The 12185-nt window shown below is 40.5% G+C and overlaps 1 protein-coding gene across 1 annotated transcript in view; it reads right to left on the bottom strand.

Annotated features, from left to right (window-relative positions):
- CPA6 (carboxypeptidase A6) overlaps positions 1–12185 on the bottom strand; it is a 370701-nt gene that overhangs the window by 96707 nt on the left and 261809 nt on the right. The window contains exons 4-6 of the mRNA XM_075550660.1: positions 11174–11288; positions 5019–5120; positions 2032–2136 (exon numbers count right to left, since the gene is read on the bottom strand). Coding sequence (XP_075406775.1) covers positions 2032–2136; positions 5019–5120; positions 11174–11288 — 322 coding nt within the window. The remainder of the gene's footprint in view (positions 1–2031; positions 2137–5018; positions 5121–11173; positions 11289–12185) is intronic.

Raw genomic sequence — 12185 nt, 5'->3', positions numbered from 1 at the left:
CCCGCTGCTATAGAGATGGAACCCTGGGACACGCTGTGGGGCAGTTCTACTCTGTTCTGTAGGTTTGCTCTGAGTTCAAATGGACTCAGTGGCAAGGGATTTGGTTTTGATTGGAATCTTTATGGAAGCAGGCCGCCAGCCCTTTCTCCCATGGAGCCGCTGGGGTAGACTGAAACCTGCCTCCTGCTGCTTAGCCGGAGAAAGCTTACCCATGGCTTCACCGGGCTTCCTTAACTACACGGAATTAGTGCATTCTTATTAGCCTTGACATTTGCTTTACAAGATAAAATGGTGTTTGAAGAGAAGAGGAATTCTTCAAGACAATGAGCGAGAATACTTTGAAGATTTTATTACATAATATTTATAAAATTAAGGTTTCTTTTGTGGGTTTGGTAGTGATAGAAAGGCACATTTGGCAAATTGAATATTTTCCGGACAGTGTGAAGGCTATTTCCCCATATTTGGCAGAGTTTTCAAAATCATGAATTCTACTTGGCATATAATTTCTACACAAAACAGAGCAAAATAGAGCTGAAATATTTAAATTCCCACCCCCAATGATTCTCTGTAAGTACAGGGCTAACGAAATGTATAATATTATTTTTTATGGTTAAGAATCTTCTTTTTTTCCCTCTCCCTTCATTTTCACACCGGTACTGGTAGTTTCATCTTCTTTTTATTAAGGGTCTTTTAACTTCCTCTTTAATAAATTAAGAAGGTAAGCTTAAAAAATATAATGTGCGAGGTAGTACCGATGAAGAACACAGCTTTCCCCCATATCCTGGATGCTTCCTCCCCACAACTACCATGATCCGAATTCTACCTTGCAGGACTGGATAGGGCAGAGATTGTACACTGGTGCACATGGGAGCTGGAGGAACAGGGAATCCAAGGTGGATGATACCTTCAGGACCAAGGGTGTGAGGGGCGATGCTGGGAGAGTGTAGGGTGAGTGGGTTGGAAAGGGGGAACTGATTACAAGGATCCACATGTGACCTCCTCCCTGGGAGAGGGACAGCAGAGAAGGGGGGGAGGGGAGACTCTGGATAGGGCAAGATATGACAAAATAACGAGGTATAAATTACCAAGGGCACATGAGGGAGGGGGGAGCAGGGAAGGAGGGGCAAAAAAAAAAAGAGGACCTGATGCAAGGGGCTTAAGTGGAGAGCAAATGCTTTGAGAATGATTGGGGCAGGGAATGTATGGATGTGCTTTATACAATTGAGGTATGTATATGTATGGATTGTGATAAGAGTTGTATGAGTCCCTAATAAAATATAAAAAAATAATAAATAAACTGTTATACTATATATATATATATATATATATATATATATAATCACAAGAGTCATTGTATTCTTGACAAAGAATACAGAAAGCAAGTATCAGAACATATGAAGAAGCTGGGCCGGGAGGTTGGCTCGCTCTTGGTAGGAACCCCCTCCAGACATTAGCCCCAGAGGGCTCACGGTTCCCCGAAGCCTGTAGAAAATGAAACATCAGCCACCACGGTCACTGAAGACTTACTGAGCCGAAGATGCTGCAGGTCTTTGTATCCCAAACACAGGCCTCTATCAGGGAGGCACAGTGTCGTCCCTGTCTCACCTTGTTACTGCGATCCTATGCACGATCATTTGAGGGAGAAGCAAAGCGGAGTAGGACTTTCGGAGCTGAATTTCACAGAACAGACTGCTGTGGAATATCACAAGCTGGGCGTTTAGCCTCTTGATATCTAACAGCTGCTGTGGTTGGTTTTCAATTTGTCACAAATTCATGAGGGATCTTTAGATTCTTTCCCTGCAACAAGGGATGGCCATTCTTATCTGAGGGCAAACGTGAGGATAAACCGAGCAGGGGTTTAGCGTAGGTCTTCATCCAGATGAAAGCAAATGCTAGAATCCAGGGCTTAATTACACAATCAAGTGTCACTGGCTTCACATTCCCACTCTGTCCCTTGGGCGGAATAAAGACACATGAGAACCACTGAGTAGCTGAAGTGGACGTTGTGCAAAGGGTTTAGCTTGTACTTACTTCTTTTATAAACCACTGGCAAAAGGCAGGGCTGATCCATTCTCGCGCATGAATACCACAGTCTATCCAGACAGCTCTCTTGTAAGCTCGAGATCTTCGACCGAGCTGAAAGGGAGAGGAGCCATTGTCACCAAGTCTTTCGTTTCCTTGGGATTCACTCACCAGAGTAGTTCAGTGAGCTTTCAGGATAACTCTGCACGATAGTTTGATTCATTGTGCGGTAACCCATCAGAAAAGAAAAAGATATTTCCTATCCCCGTGGGGAGGTCCGGGCTTGTTTATGTAGAAACAAAACTTTGTGTCCCCAATTACAAATCTAAGAATCAGAAAATACACAAAGAAGAGAGAAATACTTAAAATAGCTTCTCTACTTTAAAATGTGACTATTAAGTAACAAGTTATATATGTATCTGACTGTCTGTTTATCTTCCTTTCTCCCTCCTTCCTTCCTAAGGAAGAAAACTGCTTTACAGAAATATCTTTTTAACAATAGATGGACCAAATTAAACTTTATTACAGCATGAAGTGAAAATATAAAACAAAATGTATGAAGTGTAGATTAAAGTGGCAGCTGGTTCTTTATAAGTCCGATGACATCAATATTATTTACAACAAATTTCAAACCTAATAATTATCTCAACACCATCATATAGGAGACCTGAATTTCATGAATTTATTAGTTCATTCACTATCATCTCAGAATATTCTTTCATATTGTGGTAAATGTAGCTAATGAAATATCAGCTATTTTAACCATTTTTATAAGTAAATTCAGTGACAATGATTAGATTCACCATCTTGTAAACCATCACTACTATTCATGTGAAAATATTTTTCATGCTCCTTAACAGAAACTCAGTACTCTTTATAGAATAATTCCCCATTTCTCCCTCCTCCCAGCCATGGTCACCACTAATAAACTGTGTTCTCTATGTGTTTTCCCATTTTAGATATTCCACATAAGTGGGATCATGCGGTATTTGTCAAGACATTCCTTTTCATGCCAGACATTGCTTGTCACTGGAGATTCAAAGATGAAAAGACAAGAAGCATATGCTGGTGGGGGAAGGCAGACATGCAAATAATCAATCCATCAACCAATCATTATTGTATGAATGAGGCTAGGTGCATGTTTAAATTTTTTTATTCTATTTCCCCCCTCTCTGAGGAGTAGGAGAAGGCATCTCAGAAGAGGGTCATGTGAATTCTTGAGCAGTACTTGACACTTGTCTGGCAGGCAAGTTGGAGATAGGTGTTTCCAACACAGTCGGGAGTCTGAGTATTAGAGGACTTGCTTCTAAAATATTAAAGTATGAGGAAGGATTGACATAGAGCTGGATCGTAGGCAGGGGACACATGAATTCGTTGGATACCGGAAAAAGAAATCTGGTGTCTCATGGGGAGACTGTGTGTGTGTATGTGTGTGTCTGTGTGTGTGTGTGTGTGTGTGTGTGTGTGTGTGAGAGAGAGAGAGAGAGAGAGAGAGAGAGAGAGAGAGAGAGAGAGAGAGAGAGAGAGAGAGAGAGAGAAGAGAACTTTGGAGGGCTAGAGGATGAGAAGGTGGAGGGCAGAGCTCTAAAGGAAGTTCAATATTGAGGTCGTTGCGACAGTCCTGGGAGAATGGATGCTGAGATAAATTATGGCAATAGCAGTGGGAACAATTGCTTGAGGCAGACCCCAAAAATATTTAAAAGAAACAAATGTCACTTTTAGTAGTAGATTTAAGGTGAAAGGTTCAAATAAAGGAGAGGAATGTAAGATGCTTCAGTCTCTGAACTGATGGGATCATGGTGACATTGCCCATGCAAGGGGAACTTCCGAGGATTTGGAAAGAACTATCACTTCTGTTGAAGATCTGTAGTTATGTAGACCGGGTAGCTTTGGGAAATCTAGCTGAGATTGTCAAGTGGGCAATGATGTCAATGGACTCCACTGGGTAAAAATAAGTAGGATGATTGCTGAGACCATGGCGGCAGATATGTCCACCCCGGCAGCATTTGTGGAATGAGATGAGAGCTGAGGGTCCAGATCATGGGACCAGTTGCCCTAACCCAAGGAAAGGACATTACGTGGGTTAAAGTGGAGGTTCAACAAAATGAAGGGAAATGAGAGACATTCTCAAGGAGATGGGTGAACTCAATAGCTACAACGATGAAATCCAACATAACCATCAATGATAGTAAATATGGTGTAAAACTGGGCAATGTAGCCTTCTGTTAAGGTCCTGATAGGCAGAAAAACTCAATGGCAACTAACAAACTAAGTGAAATCACAAGGAAGAGGAGTCAGCCACGGAGACTGAGGAAGGAGTCAGAGACAGAGAGGAAAATCAACTTGGAATCGTGGTTGATACTGGCACAAGTCGTTTTAAAAGTGCTATGTGGGTAAAAGTCAGGAAGTGAAGGTTGGAGTGGGAGTCGAGGAAGCAGAGGCAATGACGTTGCTGAGAAGCTGGGCTGAATAGGATGAAGGGGTCTGTAGAGTGCAGCGGGGTTGGGAAACGACACATACGCATCGACAGAGGCTTGCACTGGCTCGTCTGAACTAGTGCACATTCATAAGGAATTTTGAATCCACTGGTTGTTTAAATTGTGGGCTACCGCATTGGGCTGCTAACCGCGAGGCCAGCAGTTCAAACTCTGGGTTTCCACTCCTCTGGAGAAAGAGGAGATTATCTACTCTAGAAAGAGTTACAGCTTCAGAAAACCAAAAGGCCAATTCTTCTCTGTCCTACAAGGTTGCTATGCGTCAGAATCCACTCAATAGGAGTGCTTTAGTTAGGTTTGCATAGTTTGGGTAGTTATTGAAGTGTTTCAGTGACTCTGAAAATATTAGTAACATTATGGATCAAAAAGTTAAGGCTAAACCTTCCTTAAATTATCACATTCTGTTAAATATGACTACAAGCTCATTTTATTTCTTTTCTTCATAAGTCACAGTAAAAAAACATCTGGTCAATATTTTTTATTTAGGTAATAATTTCTCACCTTTAAAACATAGAGAGACCTTCCTTCATATGATTTTCCAATAGAGAACATCTGAATGAGTCCTGAATGGGTTTTATTCAGATGGTGCATCCAGTTTTGAATCTAAAAGCAAATGAAAGAACATATTCACGGCGATGGGACTTTTAGAAAACAAAAGGTAATCAAGCGACAACACTGGTTCTCAGTACTCTGAGGGCAAAGAGAATTTAGCAAAACCCAATTGTGTATTTTTATTTGCTTTGGGATACTTAAGCTTACATGTTATATTATGCCTTTAACGATAGTAGCTTCGTTACTTTGTATCCTTCCCTCTTTAACCTATACCTTTTGCTAAATCATATAGTGATAACTTATCATGAATATCTCCATGTCAGAGTTATATAGAAAATTAATGACTGTGGTCTGGGTTTTTAAAACAAAATTTGATTTTCATCTCCACCCCTCGAGATCTAATGTAATAAGTCAGCTTAAGGAAAACCACTTAAACTACTATAATGACATAAAGTGTAATTTGCTATTGAAAAGAAGATGCTATGAAAAAGGCATTAGTTTTTGCATTTAAAGATTATTATACTGAACCATACGTCAGAGAGCATGTTCTTTGATTTTTCAGCAATAATGATAAATTTGCATCGATTCATTTAAACAGACTTGTCTGTCATCAGGATAAAGTATATTTGAGAGGTGTGATAAGGCACTTAGAAAAATCAGTGACACTTCTCACATGAAAGCCTTATAATGGGATAAGAAAGGTATACAAATGTTCCACTGTTCCATGGTGTGAAAAAGAGGGTCTGTGTTGAAAGATATCTCGGAAAATACTCATATTGCCTTTTCTTTGATTTTATTTAGTTTAATAATCAGGGGACACACACACACATACGAGTGTAAACACATATTGTTTAAAAATCACAGAAACTTGACTAAACAAAAATATCAAGATGCCCTCACAGAAGGGTCAGCCAGGGTACAGCATAGCACCAACGGAGCACACGATATTCCTCTAGTTCTTTAATGCACACCCCCCTCCCGACCCTCCACTACCATGACCCCAGTTCTACCTTAATAATCTGGCTAGACCAGAGCATGTAAACTGGCAAAGATAAGAGTTCTCAACACATAGAATCCAGGACAGATAAACCTCTCAGGAATAGTAATGAGAGTCAAGATACCATGAGGATAGGCTGGGGAAGGTGTGGGGAGAAGGGGGAGAAACAGGGAACCACATGCAATGATTGACGTATTCACACACACACACCTGGGGCCAAACAGCAGAGATGTGGATGAAGGGAGACAGCAGATGGTTAAAGATATGAAAATAATAATTGATAATTTATCAGGGGTTCACAAGGGTGGGAAGGTGGGGGAGGGAGGGTAAAAAGAGGAGCTGATACCAAGGGCTCAAGCAGAAACAAAATGTTTTGAAATTGATGATGGCAACATATGTACAAATGTTTCTGATACAATTGATGTATGGATTGTTATAAGAACTATAAGAGCCCCCAATACAATGATTTATTTAAAAAGAGAAATATTTAGAAATAATTTTGAAAAGAGAGTAATTGTAAAGGGAACCTCACAAATTCTTAAAAAATAAACACAACAGAACAGGAGCTTATTGACTTATATATGGCCCTTCTATTTTTTCCAATTTAGAGGAAGTTGGTCAATAAATGTATACTTTTATTCATTTATTATTATTATTATTTTAATCATTTTATTGGGGGCTCATACAACTCACCACAATCCATACATACATCAATTGTGTAAAGCACATTTGTACATTCGTTGCCCTCATCATTCTCAAAACATTTGATCTCCATTTAAGCCCTTGGCATCAGCACTTCATTTTCCCCCTCCTTCCCCGCTCCTCCCTCCCTCATGAACCCTTGATAATTTATAAATTAATATCTTGTCATATCTTGCCCTGCCAATGTCTCCCTTCACCCACTTGTCTGTCAACAACCCTCTATCAGGAGTCTGTTGCACCAGGAAACCTGACTGCCCTTCATGGAACCTGCAGCTCATTAGGCGAGAGATGCGTTCACTGAGCAGCCACACAACTAAGAAGGGTAGTAAATATCACAATGGAGGCAATTATTACCCAACTACACAACAACAACTCACTGCTATCCAATCATTTCCAAATCATAGTGACCTTGGGCAAGTGTCCCCGAGTCTGGGAGTTTAGAAATAGTTACTCTTTTGTTTAAGCAGGGATCAGGAGAACTGTAAATGGTGTGCTGGTAAGGCAGGGGCTGTGGTCAGTGTTCCAGGGGGGAAAGTTACAGCATGTTTAAAGATCCTGAGGTGCTACAGTTAGGTGTGGTTGTTGTCAGTTCTGGAGCAGAGTGACCCCATGTACAACAGACCAAAACACTGCTTAGTCCTGCGCCAGCCTCACAATTGCTATGTTTGAGACAGTTGTTGCAGTCAACTGTGTCAATCCATCTTGTCTAGGGTTTGTTCCTCCTTTCTGATGCCCTTCTGCTTTCCCACACATGATATCCTGCTCCAGGGACTTGTCTCTCCTGATAACAAGCCCAACGTACCAGAAAGGAAGTCTCACCATCTTTGCTTCTAAGGAGCATTCTGGCTCTTCTTCCAAGAGAGATCTGTGTTCTTTTGGCAGGCCATGGTATCTTCAATATTCTTCCCTAGCACTGTAATTCTAATGCATTGGTTCTTCTTTTTTTTAAACAATTTATTAGGGGCTCATACAACTCTTATCACAGTCCATACATATACATACATCAATTGTATAAAGCACATCTGTACATTCTTTGCCCTAATCATTTTCTTTATTTTTCCTTTTCTTTTTTTACATTTTATTAGGGACTCATACAACTCTTATCACAATCCATAAATATACATGCATCAATTGTATAAAGCATATCCATACATTCCCTGCCCAAATCATTCTCAAAGCATTTGCTCTCCACTTAAGCCCTTTGCATCAGGTCCTCTTTTTTTCCCCCTCCCTCCCCTCTCCCCCCTCCCTCATGTGCCCTTGGTAATTTATACATCGTTATTTTGTCATATCTTGCCCTATCCGGAGTCTCCCTTCCCCCCCTTCTCTGCTGTCCCTCTCCCAGGGAAGAGGTCACATGTGGATCCTTGTAATCAGTTCCCCCTTTCCAACCCACTCACCCTACACTCTCCCAGCATCGCCCCTCACACCCTTGGTCCTGAAGGTATCATCCACCTTGGATTCCCTGTGCCTCCAGCCCTCATATGTACCAGTGTACAGCCTCTGCCCTATCCAGCCCTGCAAGGTAGAATTCGGATCATGGTAGTTGTGGGGAGGAAGCATCCAGGATCTGGGGGAAAGCTGTGTTCTTCATCGGTACTACCTCGCACCCTAATTAACCCATCTCCTCTCCTAAACCCCTCTATGAGGGGATCTCCATTGGCCGACACTTGGGCCTTGGGTCTCCACTCTGCACTTCCCCCTTCATTTAATATGGTATATACACACACACACACACACACATACATATACATATATATACATATACACACACACGCACATATATATACATACACACATACATCTTTTTTTTTCATGATGCTTTATACCTGGTTCCTTGGCACCTCGTGATCGCACTGGCCAGTGTGCTTCTTCCATGTGGGCTTTTTTGCTTCTGAGCTAGATGGCCGCTTGTTCACCTTCAAGCCTTTAAGACCCCAGACACTATCTCTTTTGATAGCCGGGCACCATCAGCTTTCTTCACCACATTTGCTTATGCACCCATTTGTCTTCAGCGATCCTATCATGGAGGTGTGCAGTCAATGATATGATTATTTTGTTCTTTGATGCCTGGTAACTAATCCCTTTGGGACCACTCGATCACACAGGCTGGTGTGTTCTTCCATGTGGACTTTGTTGCTTCTGAGCTAGATGGCCGCTTGTTTATCTTCAAGCCTTTAAGACCCCAGTCACTATCTCTTTTGATAGCCAGGCACCATCAGCTTTCTTCACCACATTTACTTGTTCACCCCCTTTGGCTCCAGCAGTTGTGTCGGGAGAGTGAGCATCATAGAGTTCCAATTTAATAAAAGAAGGTATTCATGCATTGAGGGAGTGTTTGAGTAGAGGCCCAAGGTCCTTCCGCCACCTTAATACTTAACCTATAAATATAGACACATAGATCTATTTCCCCATCCTCCTATATATATTTGCATGTACATGTCTTTGTCTAGACCTCCATAAATGCCCTTTGACTCCTAGCTCTTTCCTCCATCTCCCTTGGCTTTCCTCCTACCCTACTAGCATTGGTTCTTCTTGATCCAGTGTCCAACTTTTACATGCATATGAGGCTATTGAAAATACCACGGCTTGGGTCAGAAATACTATAGTCCTCAAAATGGCTTTCTTGCTCTACAACACTTCAAAGAGTCTTGTGCAGCAGATCCACCCAATGCAAGGCATCATTCAATCAGCAGACTGCTGCTTCCATTCCATGAGCATTGATTATGGATCCAAGCAAGATTAAAATCCTTGACAACTTCAATCATTTCTCAGGATAGTTGGTCCACTTGTGAAGGCTTTGATTTTCTTTACAGTGATCTGCAATCCATATGGAAGGCTGACGCCCTTGATCTTCATCAGAAAGTGATGCAAGTCGACCTCCCTGTCAGCAAGCAAGGTGGTATCATCTGCACATGGCAGGTGGTTATCAACCTTCCTCCAATCCTGATGCCACTTAATAATAAAAGCCAAATCCAAAGGAGAGAATAGTATCAGAGCTTAAATAAGAAGTAGCAAAATAATTTGAATTCCACCTACTTTGTGAACACGAGGTTTACAGACTACCGTGGATGGTAGTGGAAGCCCACAATCCATTTGCAGGGTCCACATTATGGATTAAGCTTCCAGCGAAAGCCCTTTGATCACAGACCAGGGACATGAATTGTTCTGCTATCACGCAGAGTGTGTTGGAAAGTGGGCTATGGCAGCTGCAGTTAGGTTAAAAACGAACATTTTATCGTATAATCTTCTCTTTGTCCCGCTTTAAATTTGTTTTAGTTTTAAAATATTTTCTGCTTTCTTTTCAATTGAGGTTTTTGTTTTGCTTTGTTATCGTTGTTTTTGTATGTTATTCTTTCTATGAAATCCAGCATAGGTAAATCTATAGGGACAGTAACTAGATTCATGGTTTCTTGGGGGTATGACAGGAGAAATTGGGGGAAATGGAGAGCTAATAACAATGAGCACAAGAAAGGAGAAATTTCTAAAATGATTGTGGTGATGACTGTACAACTCTTTAATACAATTGAACTATTGAATTGTATGATACGTGAATTATATGCTAACATGACTGTTAAAAATTATCAGTTGACCTTTCCCTGGACTCTCAATTTTATTCTAGTAGTTTACATATCTCATGTTACACCAAGACCAGACGGTTTGGATTACAGTAGCTGCATAATGTGTTTTGAAATGTTTGTAAAATATGAGCCTTTCTACTATCTTACTTTCTTTTGCATTATTTTAACCACTTGGGCTTCTTGCCTTCTATGTAAAGGTTTTTCTATTTCTGTGAAGAAAGCTGTTGGACTTTTGGTTAAGATTGCATTGAATCTATAGATCACATCGGATAGTATTAACATCTTAACAGTACAAAGTCTTCCAATCCATGAACATGTTTCCACTTACTTATGCGTTCTTTAATTTCTTTCAGTAGTGATTTATATTTCCATTATAGAAATTCTTCATGTTGGATTTATCCCTAGGTATTTTCATCTCTTCGATACTTGTGTAAATAGGATTGTTTCTCTAATTTCCTTTTTATCTTTCCCATTGTTGGTATATAGAAACCAAACTACTGATTTTATTTGATGACATGGTAGCTCTAGGAGTTTTCTTGTGGTTTCCATGGCCTTTTGTGATGGTGTTTATGACTAGAATGACAGGAACTTTATCTTATTCGTTCGTTTCATTTCTCATGCCCTCTATAGTGGTGGGCAAAGTAGATGGAATTCACATTATTTTGCTACTTCTTATATAGCAGTGCACAGCCGAATGGAAGAAGTGGTTGAACATTGCTGCTTACGCAGATAGTGTTGTCTCTGTCTGCATGTCTCTCCCAGCCCTCACACTTAAACGGCAACCACGGGCTTCTGAATAAGCACCAAAAGCTTTGATTACATACTTCTTCCAAGGAATGATAGACTTCATAATTATGTCCAGGAACAGATCTTCGATTTCTCTGGGTCTGCAAGCTGCCTCCCCTTTCCAGTGCTTTCTGAAGATCTTCTATGAGGATCCTGGATAGGAAATGATAAACATACTGAAATGTAATTTGAGATAATATAAAAATCAGGGACTGGCAAAAGAAAACCCAACATTTAAAAAATCTCAAATGTTGGAGAAAAAATGTAAGTGCTAAATAAATATTGTACCGGGTTTAAACTGTGAACTTGTTATAAGTCATATGTCCCAATATTGTAATGCTAGTAGTAATAGTAACCATCAGTGGGGCATCTACACCAAAAGAATGCTATATGAAAGCACTTACATTTACTCATTTTGCTATGTGCCAGGCACAGTTTTACGTATTTTACACATATGCTCTTAGTTTCTATTATTATTTATATTTTACAAGTGGGGAAACTGAGCCTCCGAAGGGTTAAGAACTTGCTGTGGGCATCCTGCTAGCAAATGGCAGTCATAATGTGAACTCAGAAAGTGACCCTGACTTTGAGATTTCAAGTCCAATGTGGTGATGTAATAAATACTGCTCTCCTGTCTCCACAACCTCCTCTGTTGCTGCTTCTGTTTGCGCCTCTCTATAATCACTGGAAGGCTGTTCTCATGGGTTTAACATACCTAACTCAAGACTCCAAGAGAAAAGGGAAAGGAGGGAAAATCTACAGTTTTCAAGAGGAAACTGGAGAAATACCCCACATTGGAAAAAGACATGTAGGTGCTTGTCAATGTCAAGGATTTCAAGAGAAGTTCAACTAATCAATGTATTTGGAGGAAATTGAAGTCTGAGAGCGGATTGTGGGATTCCAGTGTTTGGAACCAGCTCCAGCTGGAGTTGTTAGCGTTTCTGATGTTATTTCTCATTTGCCTAAAAACCTATATTCCCAATATTTACCTACTATAACTAGATTTGCTATGAAGCAACAAGGCCCTTCTATCATTTAGAATATTTCTAT

Source organism: Tenrec ecaudatus, chromosome 5 (assembly GCF_050624435.1).
Source record: "Tenrec ecaudatus isolate mTenEca1 chromosome 5, mTenEca1.hap1, whole genome shotgun sequence".
Taxonomy (NCBI): domain Eukaryota; kingdom Metazoa; phylum Chordata; class Mammalia; order Afrosoricida; family Tenrecidae; genus Tenrec; species Tenrec ecaudatus.
This window is presented reverse-complemented; position numbering and strand designations above follow the sequence as displayed.